The 11,904-nt window shown below is 47.1% G+C and overlaps 1 protein-coding gene across 2 annotated transcripts in view; it reads right to left on the bottom strand.

The window, feature by feature from the left end:
* Positions 1-1,957: 1,957 nt before the first annotated feature.
* The window catches only part of SYBU (syntabulin), a 43,204-nt gene continuing 33,257 nt past the window's right edge, over positions 1,958-11,904 (bottom strand). For both annotated transcript variants that reach the window (XM_075415669.1, XM_075415670.1), the window contains 4 exons: positions 7,409-7,511; positions 5,504-5,707; positions 4,908-5,057; positions 1,958-4,052 (listed from right to left, as the gene is read on the bottom strand). In XM_075415669.1, the coding sequence (XP_075271784.1) occupies positions 2,939-4,052; positions 4,908-5,057; positions 5,504-5,707; positions 7,409-7,511 (1,571 nt within the window). In that variant the 3' untranslated portion in view covers positions 1,958-2,938. The remainder of the gene's footprint in view (positions 4,053-4,907; positions 5,058-5,503; positions 5,708-7,408; positions 7,512-11,904) is intronic.

Raw genomic sequence — 11,904 nt, 5'->3', positions numbered from 1 at the left:
TGCCTTGGATCCCCTGCTAACCTGTGAGCCTGAATTCACGCAGATATCTGCTAGTGTACCCTTAGCCTATGAACTGCACATCCTCCACACCTGCACACCTTGAGACAAGACTTCCCAGTGTGGTATGAGTGCGGGTATGAACAGCTTCTGAACTGAGAAAAAAAGATGAAGTTTATATTGAACTGTTTGGAGGCTGAGTTTTGGGTAAAGATCTGAGCAAGGACTTTTACTGGGAGTGTGATGGGAGCTCTGTCACCTCTCACCGAGCATAAGTACCTTATGAAAGCTGAGAGGACAGAAATATTTTAAAGGGCAGGAAACAACTTTGGCATTACTCTGGTGTTAGCGCCTTATAAACAGCACGTTTAAAAACACTGCTGCTAAATGGAGCCTGCCCTAAACATGGTTTGGAATGAGTTCAGGCTTTTGAATGTTGAACATGAGTGTAGGTTTGTGCTGCTTTATTGCCTGCCTACTGTAAAAGAAACCCGTGTAGTCGCAGGTGAATGTCTCTCCTCGAACTGAAGATCACTTTTTCCTCTCATTTCCTCTAAATGATGCTCCGTTTCACCAGGATGCAAAGTGAAGATCACTTAAACAACAGTGAGTGTAAAAGAGAAATCCAAAATTGTAATAACGTGGGTAAAATTGGGTATAAAATATTGCTCTCTTGGCCTTGAACAGACATACTTTGAAGCAGGAATAAGGCATTTTCTGTAATGTGTTCCAGGCCCAAAAGGAGATCTCTGGGAATAATGAAATTCCATGCTTGTGTAAAATTTGGATTAGCATGTTCCCCCTCCTGTCCCAGCCCCCACCCTCCCCCAGCTATTGCTTTTGGCCCTTGTGTCCATGCAATTAAAAGAAAAAGCCTTTGAAAGTGATCTTTGGGCAGCCATGTATTGCAGAGGTGTCACAAGGCAAGCCAGCTGGCCTGCAGGAACCCAGGAAGGCAGGAGAGCACGGAAGAGAAAGTTGCAGGCAGAGAAAGCAAGATGCTCTCGTTGGCATCTTTGTGAGCTCCTGGGGAGTGTGTTACATGAAACTGTCTGTTAGATTTCTCTTCCTTAATATAACCCTTCGTGAACCTCCCCTGTTCTTCCTTGCAAGCACAAGTAATTCAGAACCCGGGCACCACAGGGACTTGAGGAGTCTCCACGTCGCTTCTGTAAGCATCGGTGTGTGTCACCCTCTTGAGTGTTGCAAAGGCTTCCCCCGTGCTGGCCAGATATTCCTGCTCCCTTGCAGCTTACTAAGAACTCCCTTCTTCTCAAAGGCTGCAGAGCAATGCATGGCACTGCCTGGCTTCACTAGACCTCTTCTGCTCTGGGCTGCACCGGGAAATACTACGCTTGCATGGCTGGAGGAGAAAAAAGGAGGCCGGCGAGGTTTCAATGGCCAGAGGTGTTGTTGAACGGTTGGGTGGGGCCAGACAAACGCCACTGTTTCATCTGTTGGGTAGTGTTGCCCTCCTCTGATCTATGCACAGATCTCAAGTTTTGGACATGGAGAATTTGTGGTTCGATGGTCACAGAGGCATCTCAGCGTGCACAGCAAGACTGCATGGCTCCCACCAGCTGGGTTAAACAAGGCCTTCTGGACGTCTGTTAAATGCCAGGAAGACTGATACTCTCCTGGCAGTGCAGAAATCAGAAGTTACAAGCTTCCAGAAGATTGCACTGGGTTAAAGATTAGGTCACTTGTATATGTGAATGCAGCGTGGGTGCGGCAGAGCGGGTGGCGTGTACAACCGCAGACCGACTGGAGCCTTCTTCTCCAGCTGAGTGCTTATGCTTGGAACTGTACTTAGGTTTTCTCAGCCTAACTCCATTCTCTGGGTCCTGATGGGTCCTTATGCCCTGACGCAGTGCCTGCCCCTGCGCAGCCTGGGCCTGGCAGCTCAGCTGAGACAGGGTGCTCTCCGCAGCTGTGCTACAAGAAGACACTCGCACACCTGTAACATTTCTAACATGCTTTACTGAACTTGTGATTATAAAGGTTATCTATAATAAAGCAATTAAATAAACAATAAGTTAAAACACAATACAGGTATACGTAGTATTTCAACAGGCTCAAATGACTATCAGGTTCCAACACACTAAGACTTTAAAACAACATTAATATTCAAAGTGTATCCTCACCTATACTTCTCATTGTGACAAGTTTCAAGAGTCCCAACAACGTATGTTTTTGGTTACAGTCCCCATATATGCACAAGACCAGTGAAATGCTCAAGCAATTGTACGATTGAGAAGAGCGCTACAGAAGACAGGCACAGACGATGTGCTGGAAGCTGCCTGGGGAATACGGGTTTCACCTCTAAACTGAATCGATGCTTCAGACAACAAATGGAAAGTGCTAGCATGCTTTCTGGAGCAGATGTGGGAACAAGTCTCCATGTCACCTACTTAACACTGTAGTTTGACAAATGTTCTAGGGTTCGTGCTGCCTAAAGAAATGCTCCACCTTGCTCTGGCTGTTTGCTCCCATGAGGGTCTCGCACGACCCTTGAGCCAGTGAAAAGCACATCTGCTCAGTGAAGCAGCACGGGAAATTGAGCTAATTCAGCAAACAAATGCAGAAGAGTGCTAGCTGTAATTCTGCTTCATTTCCCTGGTCATGCTCACCATGCAGATGCGCTGGCAGCAGAAAGACACCAGCATGGGGGACGGACACAGTGCCTGGGAGCAGGAGGACTATTTCCGTAGGCAGCAGTACTGTTAAAAACACCAGTTAAAAACATCTTGTGCAACTACAGGGTTCAGCTTTTTCATTTTGAAACAAAGAACATGTTTTCAAGCCAACTTACAGTGCAAATCAAACAGTCAAAAGCCAAATCGTGGCCTCTGTCACAATATTCAATAACTTTTTATGACCTATCTATCTCACCCCTCTTTCTCAGTGCTGAGGCCAGTTGGGGCCCGGCACAGAGTGGACTTTAAGTTTTGACATTGAAGGGCGTATGGCGTAAAGAGTGCAGGGCTACCAGGCAGCAACCACGAAGCAATGCTCCAATATTGTAAATAGGATCTATTCCTCCTCTCTGAGTACTGAAAGCCCACATGACAGTTGGTACAACAGGGGCAGCTACAGCCAGAACATCTCTGAGGAGACTGCTGCTCCAATATCTCCTCTTTCTTCCTGCCTCAGAGCAAGTATTGACATATCCAAAGGCTTCATCATCATGAGGGTCTGTAAAATCAAGTTCTTTCATGAAATAGTTTTCACCAACTCTGTGCTCCACCTTCCTGCATGGAGACTCCACAGGAGACAAAAGGATGGCAGAGTTTGGATCACTTGGAGTTAAATCCATTATGATGCCAGAATCATTGAAGCTTCCAAGACAAAATTCACCCATTTCCTTCAGTGAAGAAGGTGGGCTTAGAGGACAGGCATCCCGAGCTCTGAAGATGTTCTGAATGAGCTGCTCCACATCTAGGCTATATGGCACCACGTCAGTCTGGACAGCCTGTTCCACCATCACATTGCTGCTTTTCTCCTCCTCCCGGGAAGAAGTCAGTTTTTCATCTGCAACACTGTCGAGCATCTCTTTCTTCACAGCAGAACTGGAGGGAGCGGGATCACTCCACTCAGAAGCTGCAGTGCTCAAACTCTCTTCAGCTGAATCAGTCCCATTAGGCATGTCCTCACTAAGAAGCAGCCTGCTATCTGCCACCTCCTCCAGAGCTTGGTCCCCTGCCATGAGACTGCCTGGCATCATGGCACACAATGCTGATGGCTTCCCCTCTGCGTCACAGCTGTACTGCAGGCACTGCTCGTCCATCGCAGAGCTGTTCTGAGCCATTTCCATGCTCTGCAGCAAAGATTCCAGTTTCTTATTTTGAATGTTGATGTCTATGAAGTATTTCTGAATTTTCTGGTCTTTCTCAACAGCATTGTTTTTCATGGCTTCAATAACCTGCTTGAGCTGTTTAATTTTGCTTCTTGCTTCCTTTAAGGCCAGCTCCGCCTCCACACGATTACACTCTTCTTCAATCCAGTCTTCCCTCATGCGTCCCAGCTGAGCTTTGAGCTCTGCTATTTCTGTTTCCCTGTAGCAAAAGAAAAATGGTGTAACGGCTCTGCTGGGTGGTCAGTTCAAGAGACAACATGAGGCTCCAGCGCACTGGGGTGGCTGCGCTGCAGAGACTCTCCAGGAAGGAAGCAGATTCCTTCCAAGGCTTGCAAGCGAGTGGGGAGAGATCTCTGTGTGAGATCCAGCCCTCGCTGATGCACAGGTCGCGCTATCCCGAACTGGACCGCAGGGTCCCTGGGACTCTGCCTTGGGGCTCCGTTCAGACCCCGCTGTGTGCCCGCTTGGGCTGTGTGTGCAGAGAGCCGGCTCTCAGGAGGGCACGGTTTTAGTAGAAAAGACGACATCTGTTGCTGTGTAATGCACATTGTCACTTCTTTGCTCAGCGTCCATACAAAGGGCTGCTGAGAAAACATCAATATTGAAGCGACAAAAACACAGACGGGCATGCTGGTTTGTGTAAGAGCTTTTCTTTCATTAGGGGAGAAGGGGGACAATTGGAGTCCTATTTTGCAGAGTGAGGTAGAACAGGAGACTCAGGAAATACATGCTGGCGGGTAGAAACTATTGGATGTATCACAGGTCTCAATGCTAAATCAGACAGGTGAAAAAATTATCCTTGAAAAATATTCTATTGGGAAAGTTCAAAAAAAGGGAAAAGTCAGACACAGTCAGAACTCAGCTGCATGTAATGGCTTCACTGAGCAGGCTATGAAACCTGAAATACCTGAAAACAACCTCATCAGATGGATAGTAGTTCAAATTTCTTCATCAACAATTTATGTGGTCCAGAAATGAGTAAAAACGTTCAGGATTCCCACCCCTAAATGTTTCTGAACAAACCTTTCTAACTGATTTCTGAAGTGAAATGTACCTTTCTTTAAGTTTGCTCTCCGATTCCTTCAGCTTTGTTTTCAAATGCCGCACTGTAATTTCTTTCTGCTGCAGAGGAGTCAAATACTGCTCTGGATTTGGTGGCTTAATGTTGTAACTGTCACCACAAGCATGGTATCTCCCTGAACGCCTGAAAAGAAAAAAACCCAAACCGTCACATAACATCACTCCTTCTGTGGCTGTAGTGGAAAATCTACTACTTATTTTGCTTGGTGTCAGTGCCATTACATCACACGAGACATGGAACTTTAAAATACCCAGCTGTCCCCTCACTCGAAATTGGTGGCATGCCCAAGAGCAAGCACCCAGCTGTAGACACGGCCAGGTGAGGGAGTGCCTCAAAAAAACTCAAAGGGCTTTGACAGAAAGTGACCTTCAGTTTTACACTGCTGAGACAATCAAGTTTTTCCATGGGATGGAGCAGCCTGTTGGCTGTCAAGCCACCAACACGAGCAGTCACACCTATGCTGAGAAGCACGGTGACCTGCTCGGCAACTTGTACAGCCGAGCCCCCGTTACAGAGCAGAGAAGGCAATTCGGTGCGCTCAACACTGGGACGCTGAAATAAAGACTTGCCTCAGCGCTGGGCTGCTGTCTCTTCCTTTGTAGGAACCCGAGTTGCTGCTGCTGCCTGAAGAAGCCCTGTAATTCTGACGGATGTTGGCAGGAGTCAGCTGGTTTTTGCACAGGGCTGACAGAGGCTCCTTCTGACGGGAAGCAGGTGGGCTGGCTCCGGACTTGCAGGATAAGGATCCGTTATTCTGACCGTAAGGGCCACGACTGGAGGGGAACCAGAATGGTTAAAGCATATTGGATTATCCTCGTTGCGCAACTCATTGTATGTCTGCTTTTACACACAGAGTTGTCTGAACACTAAACTAGATAGAGAACTGTGAGTGGCTGGCAAGAAAGCCCTGAAGTCATCAGCCACTGCACGTTTTTTCAGTAGCTGTGGGGTGCTCAGTGTGAACTACGTGACCTAGGGAAACCTTGGCCATTTTCACGTTTCTCTGCGGATCGCACAGTTCCCCGTGACTCCGTCGGATCACCCACGTCCCCTGAGCTTCCCCTTCTCTGAAAATGGAACAGTTTATAAGGAACAGGTGGGTGAGGGGCTGCTGCAAACCTGCATCATACTGCTGCGGTTTGGGTGATTTTATCATTGTTTTACAATGAAGTGCAGGACTGTGGTTTGTGACAGCACTGAAATGTTTCATAGAGAGTTAAGTCGAACGGCTGAAAAAGAACATATTGCAAAGGAGACATCTCCTTCCGCTTTGTGCAGTACAGCATCAACCCTTGTGTGAGGCAGCATTTGCACAGGCTGCGCATAACACAGCAATGCATCTGAAGGAGCCTTGTTACAGAGGACTTCTGTTCAATTAAGCAGGGCAGTATGCTCTAATTCAAAGTTATACTCCAATGCACAATAGTAATACATGCAATCATATCTATTCTTTCTGAAATTCAGGTAATTTTAGGGCTTTAAATTATACTTCGCATTGTTTTTGCTTCCAGCCAGTACCTTTCCTTGTTAGACATAATCTAGGGAGTGCTTAAGTAATGTTTATTTTCCCAACTGTCTCACGATACAGACAGCAAACTGCTCATTCTGCCGACCTCTGCGCGCTGGGGCACACTGCGACCATGGAGACGACTGTGTGAGTCAGGCATACGCGCGTCCCCCTGCCCGTCCCGGCCTGCCTGCCAGGTCTCCCACAAAGGGCAGCAAAGCAGCCCTGTCCATGTCAACTCTTTCCACCTCCTCCAAAGAATGTAACCGGCAGGGATGGCGTGGGCAGAGCACAGCGTGCGCAGCTCCATCCAGCACCCCCACACTCGCAAGCTGTCTGGATTTGCACTTCACGTGCAATAGGGAGAAATCTCACAGAAATCTTTCATGAAAGGTTCATTTAGATAGATGACCACGAAAGGGTTTTTTTCTTATTTGCATATAGTTTTAGCTACATAGAGGTTGGGCAAGGGTGTTTAAGAAAAAAGTGTCAAAGGAATTATTATCTACTTCTTTCTACAACAAATAAGGTCGTGACCTGGAAAGGTATATGCTGAGCTGACAATTTATTATACAGAGAAAACAAAGTGACAAGACCAAAAGGTTGAAGTTAACTGGTTAGAAGTACTGCTGTTAACTAACATACACCCATTTGTTTCCTCCTCCACTCCAAACTTTTCTGCCTTACCTGGCTGTACCTCCCATACTTGTTATGAATAAACAACACCACCACACCAGTCAGCTGATCTGGCATATTGATAATTTTTGTTCTTCAAATACCGCGTTTTTTTTTCTTTCTCATATTACAGTTCTCATCAGTGCAAGTGCTGCCCGAGAGCACAGGGTTACCCAAATTTTTTTAAAACTCACAACAGTAGTTGTGTGTGTATTAACTGCAAGACCTTACCCAGTAGTCTCTCTTTCCACTAGCAACACTTGCAAGATTCAGCAAAAGCTGCTTTGCTTACTTGCGAGAAAAAGAAGATCTTTGGCTTCCAGCAGCAGTCACACGGGCTTCAGGTGCTGAAATACTGCCTGTGCTGCTTGAAGAGCTAAAATCGGCTTCGCTCCCTGGAAGGGAAAAGGGAAGAGTGAAAACATGATGGAAATTCTAACTCAAAGACTGTTTTCAAAATAACGGTGAATCACGAGCACCCTTGCTTTGTCCGTCCTGTGTGAATTTCAGAAGTTGCATGAATTTTCAAACATCCCTGAGGACAAGCGCTGGATCTGTTCCAGATTTTCAACATTGCTTCAGAACTGGCACTTCGACAAGAGCAGAAAAAACATTCGGACACAAAACCCTCACGCTACAGAAGCCATTTTAGGAGTCGGCTAGGCACATTTGTTGTGACAACCTGTTTGCTTTCTCAGAGCCATCAGCAGACGAATGCGGCTGCTCACGTGGCTCCTTCAGGAGCACACAACTGCAAGTAGAGATTTCTCTTGCTTTAAACCACATGAAAATGCTCCTTGCTGGGAAGAAAGCCGCTTCTATTTTGGTTTCTGAGATGATTTACACATACATGTGTGTATGTATAAATGTGTATAGCCTAGCAGGGTATATCTCTATATATACGTGCACATCTATACAGGTGTTCATGTGGCAGAGAAGCACAGTAAGGCAGTTCTAAGAGCCTAAAATTGTCCAATAATCACGTGTGGCTCTCAAATGCTTACCAGGTTCTAAGCCGTCTATCTGTTTACTGACTTGCTATGGATCAAAGCTTGTATTTGCCCGGGAAAACTGCTCTCATCTTGCTAGGGCCAGTACTATCTAGATGTACTAAGAAAGTCTTATCATCTGCGAAAAAAACACCCTAGGTTAGGATTTTTTTCAGTCTGTCACTCAACTGGCAAATGTCCTAAGCCATATCTAGGTCTCACGCTGCAGAGCCACAGTAGCGGATGATGACACTATTGAGAGGATGAAAGTAACTTCCCAGCACTCTTTCAGCAGCCGGTTTTGGGGGAGCATCTCTCACCTGAGAGTTTCTGGGCACCGTCCCACACACAGACACCCCCAGCCAGCAGCTGCAGACTTACCACAAACCCCATTTTTTGTTATCTTTCCCACGAGGGGGATATGCAGCTGCAGCTACCATCATCCTCACTGCGGCAGATAAACCTTCAGGTGCACAGTCTCTCCTAAATCCCTCGCAGAGCTGTCGGGCATCGCTAGCACCCCTGAATACCCCAAGACTCGGGACAGGGAACAGGCCTTGTCGGAGCCTGTCTCCACAACCTTGAAGACGGTGAGACATCCAGCAATCATCCTCACCATCCGGCAGCTCTTAGCAACCGGTGCTAGGATCAGACACGTTTGGATTTAACCCAACACTTTCCTGACCTCACCAAGCCCCAGCGTTGGCATCTTCCCCCAATTCTCTGTCGCTCTGGTTCAGCCCAGCTGTTCCTCAGCCCCATTTCAAAGTGCTGAAAGGCAAAACCCAGCTCTCGAAAAGGGTAATCCCCTTCCAACCAACCGCGTCCCAAATACGGCACCCCCGATAACCACACCCACGTGCGCCACAGCGCAAGTTTGCATGGGGCGCGGGGAGGTAGAGCAGCAAAGCCGCCTCGTTTCACAGAGTATTTATACCATGTCTGCAGATGCAGATGTCAGTGATCCTCTCCTTGGGGAAGCAAATGACCTTGGGACACGATGTCCAAAGCTGCGAGAGAGTTTTCCTGGTAAACAGATCACTCCCATCTATGAGACTAAGATACCAAATACTGTCTCGGTGTCGTGCTACTCCCAAATCTACTCTTCCGAGCAAGACCCAAACAGGTAAACATATCACACAGATTTCATACCTCCGGTGTTTAGGACCCCAAAACATTCCCGCCCTTGCAAGACACCGGCAGCTTTCCAAAGCCAAGTCCTGCCTGCAGCACAGCGAAAAGGACCCTAGCCGAGGCTCATCTCTGATGAAGTAGATGACATAATCAGATCTCGCTACCGAAAGCATTTTGAGGAAGCAAGGCTTAATAATAGCCTCTGCCTGACCTGGCTGGCTCGGAGTGCAGCACCAGCAAGGGCTGCCGAGCTGGCACTGCCAATAAGCAGAGCCCAAAGATGCAACCACCTCAGAGGCTGAGCTTTCTACAAGACTGGACTGAATCTGAGACCAGGAACCATGTCTGCAAAGCACGAATTAACCTCTCTGGCCCCAATTCTGATAACAGCTACACACAAGCTTAACACTGAGCACAGGAGACTGCTTATGTTTAAAATTAGGCATGTGGCTATTTATAGGATCTTCGAGAACATTTTATAAATTAAAGGGGTCACTGCTAGTAATGGTTCCAAGTGTGCTAGTGATGTTCAAGCCCACTTTGCATGTAGCAGAGCTCAACAGCAATGTTACTAGGAGACTTTAAAATCTATTTTCTCCCATTTGGTAGACATCTCTGAGCAAAATAACATGGCATCAATCCATATAATATCAATTGCAGCGTATTCTCCCGGGGTAAATGTGACTCCTGTCTTACAAAAATCTTAACAAAGAGGTTAGCAGCAATGCAGGCAGGGGCCAAAGACCGCCTCTCATCTCACCTACCTCCATTCTCCAGGCTGACAGCTCGCTAAGGACGCCTGTTGACTATTTTTGGCACTGTGACAATGCGATTGCAAAAGCTCACGCATGCAAGCTCCAGAACAGCCCGCCCATTCGGTGTTAACCATGAAAGAGGTCCACATTTCTCAAAATCATGTTCTTTTGCCCTGACTGGCCATAACACTTGTTTAGCTCTGGTCTGAGACTTCCCCGTTGCAAGGACTGTCTTACCCACTCTTTCCTGCAAAAGACGGTACGTGCTGAGCCGCCGGCTCCAGCAGTATCTCTTTTGAAATTCATTCATACATATTCTTCCACGCTGCAGCCACTCAGCGTCACAGCAGCAGCAGCCTGCTGGTAGGCGAGCTGGCTCAGGAATACGCTCAGATGGAAATGCTCGTGCCACACATACGGCATCCGACACCGGGAGGCCCGTTGCCCCGGCCTCTGGCCGCCTCGCAGCGGGCTCCGAGCGCCAGCACGCCCATGCCATGGGAGCGGAGCTGTGCGCTACTCCGTGCAACGGGAAGAACAACACAAGGGTGGCTGTTGCCTTTGTTGGCGTGGCGACCTGGTTCAGGAACGGCACGGCGACCTACCCCCCGGCCGCTCGGGCCATCAGCTCGCAGACACCAATGTGGTGGACGGCAAATGGCGTTTATTGACGGGTAGCACAGTATTATATAGCTTAGGTTTACAGCGTCACTTCCGTCTGCTTACACCTATGGGCTAAACGCTACTGGTTATCAGGAGAGGAGGGGGGGGCCTACCTTTCCGTACAGCACGACATCTTCCGACCGCCAGGCCCTAACTATCCACATTTCCCCCCTCCTTATGCTTAACTAAATAGGTTAATATAAAATATAAAAGTGTTAATACTTAACCTTAAGACTTAAACTTAATATCTGGCCAGACTTAACCTTACTTAACCTTAACTACAATTTAAAAAATGTAAATATTAAAATCTTACGATTACAAAGATAAGGTACCTTAGACAAATGCATTTGTACATTAGCTAAAATATAATCTTAAAAATTCTATTGTTATTCTTATTCTTATTCTATATTGTACAGTAGTGGTAAAAAGTATATGCTATAAACTTGAATAGAAAACGTAAGGCACAGTAAACGGGTAGAAGTTGAGGTAACTTTTAGGGACGATTGAGGATAACACTGGGTAGGTACATTTTTAAAGCAGTTGTTGGTGTTCTACGAACATGGTGTTAACTTTCTCTAGCCGACTCTTGACGAATGACACGATCTTGTTCAGTATACAGGGTCCAAAAATTAGTGTCATTACGATCATCGCGATCGGCCCTATCAAGGTGGATATCAGGGTGGTTAACCATGGCGAATGGTTAAACCACGACTCAAACCATCCTTGTTGGGCTTCTTTGTCTCTTTTTCTTTTTTCTAGACCTTCTCTAAGTTTGGCCATGGTATCTCTGACTACTCCGGTGTGATCAGCATAAAAACAGCACTCTTCCCCTAATGCAGCGCAGAGGCCTCCCTGTCGCAAGAAAAGAATATCCATTCCCCTCCTATTTTGTAACACAACTTGTGATAGTGAGGAACTTCCAGGCTTGGACAGAACGTTTGCTGACTTGTTATCTTCTTTTGTCGTCAGGGTGTGCGGGTTATGGGGGTGTCCGATGATCCGGTCCTGTGAACAAAAACTCACAGTTTTCATTAGTTTTATTCTGGCTAGTATGATGCGAACAGCCACCTGGATCGGGGTTAGATGCTCTTCCTTCGCGACATGCTTAATCATGTCTGCGATACTCGACCCCGCTGATAGTGATCGCAGGATTTCTTTGGTTGTTGAATTACACTGCTGATGTAAACATTCTGCTACGACTGGGCCTTTTGCCTCCACAGGCAAGGCTGATGAATCGACCGCTGCTT

This window comes from Opisthocomus hoazin, chromosome 3 (genome assembly GCF_030867145.1).
Source record: "Opisthocomus hoazin isolate bOpiHoa1 chromosome 3, bOpiHoa1.hap1, whole genome shotgun sequence".
Taxonomy (NCBI): Eukaryota; Metazoa; Chordata; class Aves; order Opisthocomiformes; family Opisthocomidae; genus Opisthocomus; species Opisthocomus hoazin.
This window is presented reverse-complemented; position numbering and strand designations above follow the sequence as displayed.